The 12,395-nt window shown below is 34.8% G+C and overlaps 1 protein-coding gene across 4 annotated transcripts in view; it reads left to right on the top strand.

Annotated features, from left to right (window-relative positions):
- The window catches only part of PCLO (piccolo presynaptic cytomatrix protein), a 390,134-nt gene extending 378,127 nt beyond the window's left edge, over positions 1-12,007 (top strand). For all 4 annotated transcript variants that reach the window (XM_049096822.1, XM_049096821.1, XM_049096819.1 and 1 more), the window contains 3 exons: positions 4,133-4,267; positions 4,679-4,824; positions 7,350-12,007. In XM_049096822.1, coding sequence (XP_048952779.1) covers positions 4,133-4,267; positions 4,679-4,824; positions 7,350-7,490 — 422 coding nt within the window. In that variant the 3' untranslated portion in view covers positions 7,491-12,007. The remainder of the gene's footprint in view (positions 1-4,132; positions 4,268-4,678; positions 4,825-7,349) is intronic.
- The last annotated feature ends 388 nt before the right edge of the window (positions 12,008-12,395 follow it).

Raw genomic sequence — 12,395 nt, 5'->3', positions numbered from 1 at the left:
GAACAAACATGGTGGACGTGTAACCTTCCTAATAACAAACAAGGTGATTTTTTGTAAATATCATGAGCACTTCTCTCTGATTAATACTCCTCCATAGTGTTTCCTACATCTGGGATTTCTGTGATTACTTAGTGGCCATTAAAGGGGGATACTGCCTAACACTGTGGAGCTGGGGAGCCAGGTTTATTTTTTGTTTTCACTGTTTTGTCTCTGTTTTCTTGGGATGGGTAGGAGCTTGACTTTGGGGCCTTTCCCCTATCTTTCCCTGACTAGCCCCATCTGCCCCTAACTCATTCTTACATCACCTTCATCCCTTCCTCTTCTTTCTTCTTTTTTTTTTTCTGTTTTACTATTCAGAGTACCAGATACTATTCAGAATTTTGATTCATTAATTTTATCCACTATTTTTCTCTTCTTTACCTCATTAATTTTAGTGTATATGTCTATTATTTCCTTCTTTACACTTTCTTTTGTTTTACTTTATTCTTTTTCTAACTCTTGGAGTTGGAAGTTTAAATTTCTTATATTAAAAAAATTTTTTTTAAGATTTTATTTATTTGACAGAGAAGGAGAGAGAGCACAAACAGGGAGGTGATAGGCAGAGGGAGAGGGAGCAGCAGACTCCCCACAGATCAGGAAACCCAATGTAGGACTTGATCCCAGGACCCTGAGATCATGACCTGATCTGAAGGCAGACACTTAACTGACTGAGCCACCCAGGTTCCCCTAAAATTCTTTGTAGAACATTAATGCATATGTGGAGTTTTTAAAATCATTGTTTTAAATTATATAGGTGTGTAAGGCTATTGATTTTCTTCCCAGCATTACTTTAACTCTCACAGATTCTGATACATAGTATTTTCATTATCATCATTTTCAGAACTTCCATATTTTCTCATTGTATTTCACCATTTGCCCAAGAATTATTTAATTAAAGCCTATTTGTGGGGGATCCCTGGGTGGCGCAGCGGTTTGGCGCCTGCCTTTGGCCCAGGGCGCGATCCTGGAGACCCGGGATCGAATCCCACATCAGGCTCCCGGTGCATGGAGCCTGCTTCTCCCTCTTCCTGTGTCTCTGCCTCTCTCTCTCTCTCTGTGACTATCATAAATAAATAAAATTTAAAAAAAAAAAAAAAAAAAAATTAAAGCCTATTTGTGTGTGATCAATGTTTATAATAGCTTCATTTTATAGAACTTACTGCTATCTTCTTTGTAACAGTATGGGTGACTTTGGGGAATGTTCCGTATGTAATTGAGAAAAAGATCTATTATCAGGGTGTGGTACTTAATTAATATACATGAGATCTGTTTTATTGATTATAATATCTCAATATTCTGTGTCTTTACTTATTTTGGTCTACTTGCCCTAACTTGTATAACAAATATTTTGTAAGTCTTTTACTGTTATTCTCATTAATCTCCAGGAAAGAAATACATCAAAACATGTCCCCAAAATATCAAAGTTTAATCAAAAGGATTAAATAATTACCATCTCATATTTTCATAGTTTTGCACAAAATGCTTTTATTAATTTAGTGTCTTCTCAAATATGATCAACTATAGTCTGTATTCTATATAATGTTTACATGCATGCACGAGATCAGAATTATTTTTTAAATATACTGAGACATTATTTACCTTTTCACTGTGTTGACATTTACATTGATAATGCAAAAGCAATGATGCAATAAACCGCTGGGGACCTAGCACAAAGCAAGGCATATTACCAGTTACTGTATTTATCTATTTTTAACTGGCATTCACTTATAAGGAAAATGCTGGTTTCACTCAAGACTGTCCTTAATGAGGAAGTTTAAATTATTGTTTTTAAACCTAGACCCTAAGCACATGTCTTTCTACATCACATGACACAATTCTGTGAGATGAAATGGAAATATACATAAAGCACTATGCTGCCTGCCAAATTATGATAGTTGACTTGAGGAAACCTGTCTGTGCCTTTTTTTGAGTCACAAACTGAACTAGCCTTTTTAATAGGAAATGTAATTTTTGCTAAAAAAGAATAACAGTAGACAAATGCTACTTATTCTCAAAAATTAACAAAGTGAGTTTGTCACTTTAAGAAAAACAAGTGATGATAGTTTTCAGTGATAAAATTCAGCTTTTGGGAAGCCTGGTGGCTCAGCAGTTTAGCACCACCTTCGGCTCAGGGCATGATCCTGGAGACCTGAGTTCAAGTCCCATGTTGGGCTCCCTGCATGGAGCCTGCTTCTTCTCCCTCTGCCTATGTCTCTTCCTCTCACTCTCTCTCTGTGTCTCTCATGAATAAATAAATTCAAAAAAATCTTTTAAAAAATTCAACTTTTAATTAAAAATAGAACTTTAGAAAACTTGTATCTGCCTTCCTGAGCTTAGAGGCTTCTCAATATTCAAAGACCTTTCTGATGATATTGGTAGTGATATTAACACATGTGTTTTAAATATTTTATGAAAGGGTCAACAAGACCTGCATAACCCAGTGAACGAGTATTTTCCAAAATGAACAATATGCTGTTACCAAGTCAGGCATGGTTAAAAGAGCCATTCTAAATGCAAGATAAAATAATTCAGGATAGATTGCTGTATTTTAAAGCAATCATTCAAAAAGTCCATTGATATGATTTCAGATTCCATATTTCCTTTAATCTGTAAGAAATTACCTCTTGTCAAATTTTAATAATCTAACATTATCTAAAGAGGATATTAAAATACTTCTCCCTTTTCCAACTATTTGTATGAGTTAGACTTTTTTCATATATTTCAACTAAAACAACATATTGAATTGGATTTAATAGAAACAGATATGAGAATCCAGCTATCTTTTATTAAGAAAAACATTAATGAAATTTGGAAAAAATAAGAAATGGCATTCCTCACTATATGTTTTTGTTTTGGAAAATATGGTTATTTTTCATTAAAACATTTACTTATTATTGTTATTTTAGTGGAATCAATAAATATTTTAAAATATCTCATTTTTCATTTTAATTAGAAATGTTAAATTAAAAAAAAAGAAATGTTAAATTTCTAATATTGGTAGCTATAAAACACACAATGGTTCTTTGAGGACCATTCGTTTTTTTAGAGTGTAAAGAGGTCTGAAACCAAGATGTTTGAGAACAAGTGATCTATCTCCAAACTTAAAAATCTTCAGTAGTTTCCTATTGTTCTAAGTATAAAAACCAAATTGTTAACATGATGCCATTTAACAATATGTAATAATCACAAGAATATACATTTAATTCCTCAGTCTCACGATGTTCCCTCCTGTGCACACACTGTTCCTTCTCTGTAGCATGTTCTTAATCCATTTCAACTAGTTAACTCTTTCTCAATCTTCTGGTTTCAGCTCAAGTAGTTCTTCCTCAGGCTCTCTTGGAGCTATGCTCTTGTATTTCATTACCTTTTTTCTTTTTCTAATTTTGCATTTATGGATGAAAATAATTCATTAAGGCTTTCTTCCCAATAGGTGGAAAGACCATAAAACCAATAAGCATGTGTGTTTTGACTCACCATGATAGCCATTCTTCCTAACAGAGTGCTTATCATAGGGTAGGGTGGGAAATAAAATATTTGTTGGTGATTGAATATATAGATGCATATATGAATTGACAGAGGAAAGGACGAATCATTCAAGAACAGGACCTAACATGAATAGCTTCTTCAGTTATACAAAGATCCAAGATAAACAATTGAAAGAAATACTTTGGATTCCTTTAGGTCACTCATTGTATGTTCCCTGGTGCAATTTCATTACTACACATTCCTTTGGCTACCTCTTTTATAAAGAAGTATGGATATATGTCTTCTTATAGTCTCATCTCTTTCCTTTTTTGCCCTAATAATCTACAGTTAAGTAATACTTATCTACTCGCATTTCCTCCATACCTCCCTGTTCACTAGTTTGTTGTTATACTAATACACTTTGTTGTAAGTGTGTAAGTGTGTAAAGGAGGTCTTACACTCCTTAAGGGCTCGGACTGTACTTTATTCATCTCTGTATCCACAGGATGGAGTAAGGTGTTTAGTACTTGATAAATACTCAACAAATGTATATATGAATGAATTACTGAACTACACATTTAATAGATGGCATTTAATATTCCTTAATATTTTCATTAAATTCTTCCAGTCAAAACTCAGGTAATGGGAGAAATCAAGATTGCACTGAAGAAGGAAATGAAGACAGATGGTGAACAACTAATAGTTGAGATTCTCCAGTGCAGAAATATCACCTACAAATTTAAATCTCCTGACCACTTGCCAGGTATCTAATTTTATGATAATGAGCAGTGTAATATATCTAGGAATTCTGTAGGAATGTGTCTTAAATAATCTGGAAAAGGCAAAGTAATATTTGGGCTGTATGGCAAATGTATCAGAAAAATGGAAAATAAGAATTAATCTCTCTTATATACAACAAGTTGATAATTTACTAGTTTTTACCGAACTTTTCTTAACACCCAAACTGGAGGAATGTATTTACCATACAATAGGAAAACCGAGTTGCTAAGAAAAATGATGTATCTCTGAATCCTTTATGTTGTCTGAAACAAACTGAAGATAGTCTGCTCGCTTTGTGTAAAATATAGAGGAGCTCTCAGTGGACACTTATAATTCTTTGAATAGGAAATTCTATGAGTGATGGACACTTTACAAGCTGAATTCTTGTTTTCAGATTTATATGTAAAAATATATGTGATGAACATCTCTACCCAGAAAAAGGTGATTAAGAAAAAAACGAGAGTGTGCCGACATGATAGAGAGCCTTCATTCAATGAAACGTTTAGATTCAGCCTTAGTCCTGCTGGGCATTCGCTTCAGGTAACTCCATCTTATACTGCTACTGTTTTAAAATTTTTGATCATACAGTATGTATTTTCCATTCAGTTGTTTAATATGTGCATACTGATCCTACAGTATGAGACATTTTACAAGTTAAATAATTCTGAGGGGTATCTCTCCAGTGGCCCTTAGAATTGCACAGCCCAGGGACACCTGGGTGGCTCAGCGGTTTGACGCCTGCCTCCGGCCCAGAGCATGATCCTGGAGTCCCAGGATCGAGTCCCACATTGGGGTCCCTGCATGGAACTCACTTCTCCCTCTGCCTGTGTCTCTGCCTCTCTCTCTCTCTCTCTTTCTCTATCTCTGTCTCTCATGAATATATAAAATCCTAAAAAAAAAAAAAAAATTCCACAGACCACCCACCCATCCAATTAGCTACCAGTCCTCTATGTCTACTCAGTTTATTCTGTATAGATTTATTTCCATACACACTGCCACTAATCCTCTTTGAGTCCTCAATTTTATTACTCAGATCATTTTAGCAGTCTACCTGGCCTCCTTGCCATCAGTGTCTTGCCTTCTTAATCCATTCCATCACACAGAGGGCAGAGGTTATCTTTTAAAAACACTGGCTAGAAGGGTGGGAAGATGGGTGAAATAGGTGAAGGTAGTGAGAGTATGCTTAATGTGATGAGCACTGAACAATGTCTAGAATTGCTGAATCATTATGTTGCACACCTGAAACTAATACAACCCCATGTTAAGTATACTCGAATTAAAAGTAGGTAGATAGATGGTAGGTGGATAGATAACAACACTGGTTAGTGGGTTCCATTAAAGCCCTCCAGGGACCCACCAATATCCCGACTCATTCATAGTCCTCTAAGGTGAGCTCAAATTGTATTGATTTAATTTCATCTCCTTGTATCCCTCCCAACACACTCTGTACTCCAGAAACACCACAGTCTTTTCAAATCAGGTTAAGCCTCCAATGTTTTGCTCCTATTTCCCTTCTCCTTCAATATTTTCTTCATCTCTTTCCACCCATCTCACTAGCCCACAGTGTTCCAATGTAAACTCTGCCCTTTACTGATGACCCTAGCTGTAATCCGTCTTGCCTTATTCACATGACATTTTGCTTATCTGATTAGGCTACCAATCCTAATCTGTGCTGTTACAATAATGTATATACTGACCTCTCACTGCTTCTGTATCAGCTGCTTCTCTAGGGCAAGGCCTGGCTTTCATTGCTCTGTGTTCTACAGCCTCATACAATATTGGCACATAGTGTGTCTTCAGTAGATGGACGGACAAAGAATGAAAGAGGAGAAAGGAGGTGGGAGGAAAGAGATGGAAAAAAATATGGGAAGAGAAACAGCATCTATCATATGGGCACTTAAAGGCCCACACTAAAGACAAATATAAGAGATATTGCAGGGATGCCTGGGTGGCTCAGCAGTTGAGTGCCTTTGGCCCAGAGTGTGATCCTGGAGACCCGGGATTGAGTCCCACATTGGGCTCCCTGCGTGGAGCCTGCCTGCTTCTCCCTCTGCCTGTGTCTCTGCCTCTGTGTGTGTGTTTCTCATGAATAAATAAATTAATTAAATATTTTTTTTAAAAAAAGAAATATTGCAAAGCTAAAACTGCAGTGAGAGTACTGACAGACATTATGGCAGAAAGAAGTTTTTCAGAAAAGTAAAGGATATCTTCCAATCTGTGAGGACAAATGTGTCACACAGAAATTAAGTAGTTAGAGAGGGGATCTTGAGGGAGAAAGATCACAGGTTTGTTTCAGATGTGATAAATTTGATAAGAAAACAGGCTCTAAGTGAAAATACACAATGCCATATGAAATCTCAAAACTACAGTGCAGAAGAAATAATTGTAACTAGAAATGTAGATTTTGAAGTCAGAAACATAAAAGTAAACTTTTAGCCAATAATGAAGATGAATTCTCTAAAGGAGATTCTGAAAAGAGAAAGAGTGAGAGACAATTGTCAAGGATTAATGGTTAGCAGCACTAATGCTCTCCACCTTCCTTTCAACTCATCTCTAAAAGAGAAAAAAAATGTCTTGAATTTGAGATTCTATGGCATTTCAACTAATATAAGCTCTACATATGACAAGAAATCACTTTGAAAGTGCATACCATAGTAAAATCACCAGTAAATGAAATGTTAAATAAAGTTAATGTTGCATTTTATCTGCCTTGTGAGCTTTTACTCAGCACTCAAATAACTTCATATTTGAGTTAATATTTCATAAACTAGTAGAAACCTTACCTAGGTTTCTGTAAGCACAAACTTAGTCACAATTAGCTGCTAATATGTGTCTTATCTAAAATTCTCATATCCTCCAGGATGTGTCTTTTCCTTTGGGAAATGCTGATGTGACTTAATTAATATTATGCACATCTTTTCAGAACATCTTGAGGATTAGTTTTCAAGTATAGCTGCTACTTCCTCTCACCCTTTCTTGTCTTTGTTATTTCTCTGATGATAAAACATCCTTAAAAATGGTTGAAAAAATATATGCAAGTATATATTTTTGGCTATTTTTTCCAGATTTTACTTTTCTCTAATGGAGGGAAGTTTATGAAAAAGACCTTGATCGGTGAAGCCTGTATCTGGCTTGACAAAGTGGATCTCAGAAAAAGAATAGTCAACTGGCACAAACTTTTGGTCAGTGCTACTCAAACCCATTGAAGAAATGTGTCTGCTCAGGGCATAAAAACAGCTCTAAATAATTGCAAATCAAGACTCTGGTTGGATACTATTCTACAATGATCTTATGGGTAGACATGGGAAGAGGATCAATAGGCAGAAACATACTGCAAGCTTTGTGAATGTTTTGTTGTGGAATACAGAAAAAAGACTCAAGCGAAAAAGTTCTTCTATTGGAGACCAAAAGGAGGAGCTTCGAGTCCTTGGATTGCTGCAAGAAAAACAGTGAGAGCTATTTTGATTATTTAATGCACACATCTGTGAGCAGAGTTAAACTATAGTGAAAGGCAGCTGCTCGAATATTAATATGGTTTCTAATGCAAGACAAAGTTAATCATTTATGCAAAAGAACTTGGTGGAAAGAAAAGAACTGATGTAACAAATCTCAGTTTTCAGAAGTCTAAAAATCCTTCTTCTTCATCTTATTTTCTCAGCCAACTCACTGTTTTTAGATTCTGACACAGGATACAATGAGAGTATGTGTTCAAGCCTAGACATGAGGTGGTTGAGTTCAGAGGGAAAGGGTACTGGAGATGGAGAAATGATGGCTTTTAGATTTTCCCTCTGCCTAAACGTTATAAGAGTGAACAATGCCAACTTTGGAATTCACGTTGTGAAAGCACATTTGTCATTTGTATAATTTGAAATGATGTAGAGTGAAGATAATACTGAGTAGAAATTGAATTACATTTATCTAGAAATGAAGCCATGATTGGCTAACAAAGAATGTTGCCCCACAAAACTATTGGAACCTTGGCTGAAAATATCAAACTCTCCTTAACTTACCATTAAGCCAATACATTTTCAACAAACATACTGAAGAACATAGATTAAAATGGAAAGTTCTAAGATGCACGATAAGTTGTTCTTTGTGGAATTGCAAATATATGTTATTCCACATATTTCTTTCCTCTTGGGTGAAGTGTTGAAAGAGAGAAAATTTATCCTCAGGCACACAGATCATAGGAACCTGTGACATGGATAAATTAACTTGGCGTCATTTGCTTCTCTTCCATAATACTTTTTTTTTCCTTTACTGCATCAACCAATTATATAATGAAAACCCTGACACCAAACTCAAGTTCTTTAGAGTACTCTATTTGCCTCTGTTAGTGACAATATTGCAGTGATCCAGTTCATCAATATGAGGAAAATAAGTGAAAAGTCAACATTATATTGAGAATGATATATAATGAGCTATTTTATTAATACAGAATAAAAAGACCAATATCTAAGTCATGAAAATGAGACATCCTCTTCTTCATCAAGCAACAGTAAAGACAAAGGAAGTAACATGGAGTTGTAAGAAATGCAGTCAGCTGGTATGAAAAGCCTGGCTTCTGTCTTGGTCCTGCCACTGACTAATTGTGTCACTGAAAGTCACTCTTCCCCAGTGTTCTTATTTGTAGGATGAAAATAATTATGTATTCCTGGCCTTCCCAGTGGAATGTTGGGATGATCAAGCCAAGTGAACTGTGAGGGAAAAAAGAAAGCACATCTCCAGATATAGTTTTATACATAAAGTGAGGAATAATTATTATGCAGCTTTTTATTTCTCAAATTTTATATGCAAAGACATCCTCCATGTTGATGGTAAGCATTGACTTGGATAAAAGTAGTGTATTAGCTTCAAAACTAATTTTTTCTTTAAAATGCAAACGTGTTGAACCTGAGAAAAGGTGAAGAATTAAATCAAAATGATTTGCAGATTGGGGTATGATAAATGAAATGAATCATACCAATCTTATATTATTCCCATATCCTACCCCAAAATAAACTGCTTCTGAGTTTAAGCTGCCTCTTTATTCAAAGGTAAGATTTTAGTGGGTTTAGACAAATCATCTCAATATGTTACTTGGATATTGAATTTTCTCATTTTTCAAGAAAACATACTTTAAATTTGAGAGAAATTGATTAAATGTAACACATGAAAAATAAAACAATTTCTAATAAATTCCAGGCTATATATCTTTATTACATTCATAAAAAAATACAAATTCACTCTTCCCCAATCCAAGGAAGAAAACACTTTTCTTCCCTCTGTGTTTTTAATCTGTCCTGCCTGACAATGCAGTGTCATTTACCACTGATACCGCTCTAAAATGAGCATGCAGGGAGGGTATCGCTGAAGATTTGATACTGCTAGGATTTTATTTTTAGAGACAACTAGATCTGCTGATGGTTGCTATGGATATTTCCAGCAGAAGTTAGCACTTTAGGGAGTTTGTAATCATCACTCATAGTTGGGGAAGGGAAGGATTCAGGAAGATCTCTTTCCAACATAAAAAGGTTCTTCTATCTGCCCTTAAAAGGAAAGTGGCTCACCTTAGGCCTCTTCTGCAACCACTTACATCCAGAGGTTGTATGACCAGTAAGCTTTACTTCATTCCAGTTGCCGTTTCTTTTAGAATAACACAAATGAGGTGCCACCAAAACAAAGATCATCCCTTGGTAGCTATTTGATCTGAAGGGGTAGGAGTCTTTCCATTATAGGTGCCCCTTTGTTCCAAGGAACTAGTGATGGGGCCAGGTCAATCAAGAGAGCTAATGACAGGGCTTCTTTTCGTGCACCAGCATCCCCCTTCAGAGAGCATAAGATCCTGCCAAAGTGTGCCAAGTTTGCAGCTGACCAGAATCCTAAATTGTACTGGAATTATTCTATGCAACACTGATCCTTGAACAAATGCATTTCTTCTGAATGATGTCGATTACCCTTCTTACAACAAAACCGTTTCTTTTTTAATTGCAAATAGGGCTCTTGGCGTTTTTTACTTTTTTGTATATATCACAACACATAATTTTACTTTTTATTTTATTTTATTTTTTGGAATCAGTTTTTTTTTTTTAATCCTACTGATGACAAAGTTTGTAATCTCTAATATGTGACCAGTTCAACTGCAACACCTATTATCTTGAAAAGCATCTTAATTTTTCCCACAACTTCATTGAGTCATCAGAGACTGGAGTTGCTTCTTGGTTTCAAATCTGGTTCTAAGGAAACTTTTAGCTGTAGAAACAAAAGCACAGAGTGAATTTTTACAAAAGACGGGGATTTATAGAATGGTCATTACAGACATAGATAATAGTATACACAAGAAGTTGGTGTTTCCCCTGTTTTTACTTATGATTAAGAACATTTTTGGTGACTCTGTACTCTTTATTTACCATTTCTGTTTAAAAAAACAGTATCCAAGACTAAGCACCAGTAATGGTCTTTGTTCCTTAATGTGCCCATACTGTAATTAATCATACAAATCAATGCATATTTTCAGCATATCAGTGGAATTAGTTTTGTGGATCACACACATTAAAATAGTCATACTGTGGGAATATTATAGCTGGTAACCAGCTGATATTGATTCTTACTATAGGAATGGTTGTGATGGTAGTGGTGATAGTGGTAGTGACACTAGGTCGGTGGTCATGTGAAGTAAAATAAAATTATATACCCTCTTGTGCCCAATTTATTAGAAATTATTTGATCGATGTTTCATTTCATTAAGATATCATAAAGATGTTTATAGTATTTTTTTACTTTATTATTTAAATCATAACTAACAATATTTTTAAAAACTTATTTTCATTGCTAATAATGTCTAATATTCCAAAAGCAGCCAACTACAGCTATATATATGTTTATAACTCTACATGTGACAGAGTGAGTTTCCGTCTTTTTGAGCTTGAGATGGAAGTGAAAGAAAGCTCGATGAATAATTATGAGCCGTCTCTTTAATAATTACTTGCCTTGATGTAATACAAAAATGAATGAGTGAAATAGATATTCTCATTGAATATGACACATTGATGTTTTCTGTATGTTCCATGTTGTTGTCATTATTAAATATACCCATTAAGTCAAAATCATTTAATCAAATGATTCCTTATCTGATATGTAGATTGAAAGCATTTTCTTAAATGGTTACCCTGTACATAACTATACATTTGGTAAAATAGACAAAGTTGAAATATTAATTTCATTTGGCATTCAGCATGTGAATCTGATTATCGTCTGATTGTGTCTGTATATTTGTTGGTGATGTGCTCAGGTGCTCCCACTACTACTTAATGTGTGTGCTAATATCTTAACAAAAACACATCTGATATTAATGGAAGAAAAACCTCTTGTCTGAAAAAGTAAAAATCTAATAAAATTGATTTCAAAATAAAAAATAAAGTACTTGGAGATATGTCTTGTTTCTAACTACATGTTGCATGCCTTGTTGGTGATTTGCTAATGTTTTCTTTTCTGTTCTACCCAAATCTCTCTGGAAAAATCTAATGAACAAATACAAATTCTTGGGCTAAAGGTTGTATAAATTGAACTGAAATACATGAAATTGTACTAAAAATGCTTGTAAATCTGTCTTGAGTTTTACTCTATGTAAAAATATGTCTTGGTTTTGTGATTGTATACAAGATGTATCTTGATAACTTATGCAGATCGTGCTGTATAAAAAGGCTGTTGCCTCAGCCTTACTAATAAATACTGAAAATGTCAAGTTTGACTTCTTGTGTTTACCAACTTGATAAATTGATACTTCATTATAGAAATAGAACTTCTCAAAACATCTTCTCTAAACATTGTATCGTAAATACGTATTCATTCACCCAGTTTAAAAAACAAATTTTAAGCCCAGCACAGATACAGAAAACAGAATTAAGTTAATTTATTGTTTAATAAATTATTATATGTCAGACACTCTTGTAACCACCCCCCCAGGTCAAGAAATTAAACTTTGCCAGTCATCTCATAAGACCTCCATTTCACCCCTCCTTCTCCCAACACCCTCCCAAACCCTAAATGTAACTACCACCCTGAATATATGTATAAACGATAGTTATTTCCTGGGTTATCATCACTGACATCTACCTGCCTTAGTCAACAAA

This window comes from Canis lupus, chromosome 18 (genome assembly GCF_003254725.2).
Source record: "Canis lupus dingo isolate Sandy chromosome 18, ASM325472v2, whole genome shotgun sequence".
Classification (NCBI taxonomy): domain Eukaryota; kingdom Metazoa; phylum Chordata; class Mammalia; order Carnivora; family Canidae; genus Canis; species Canis lupus.
Note: the sequence above shows the minus strand (reverse complement) of the source record. Positions and strands in the feature narration are given on the sequence as shown.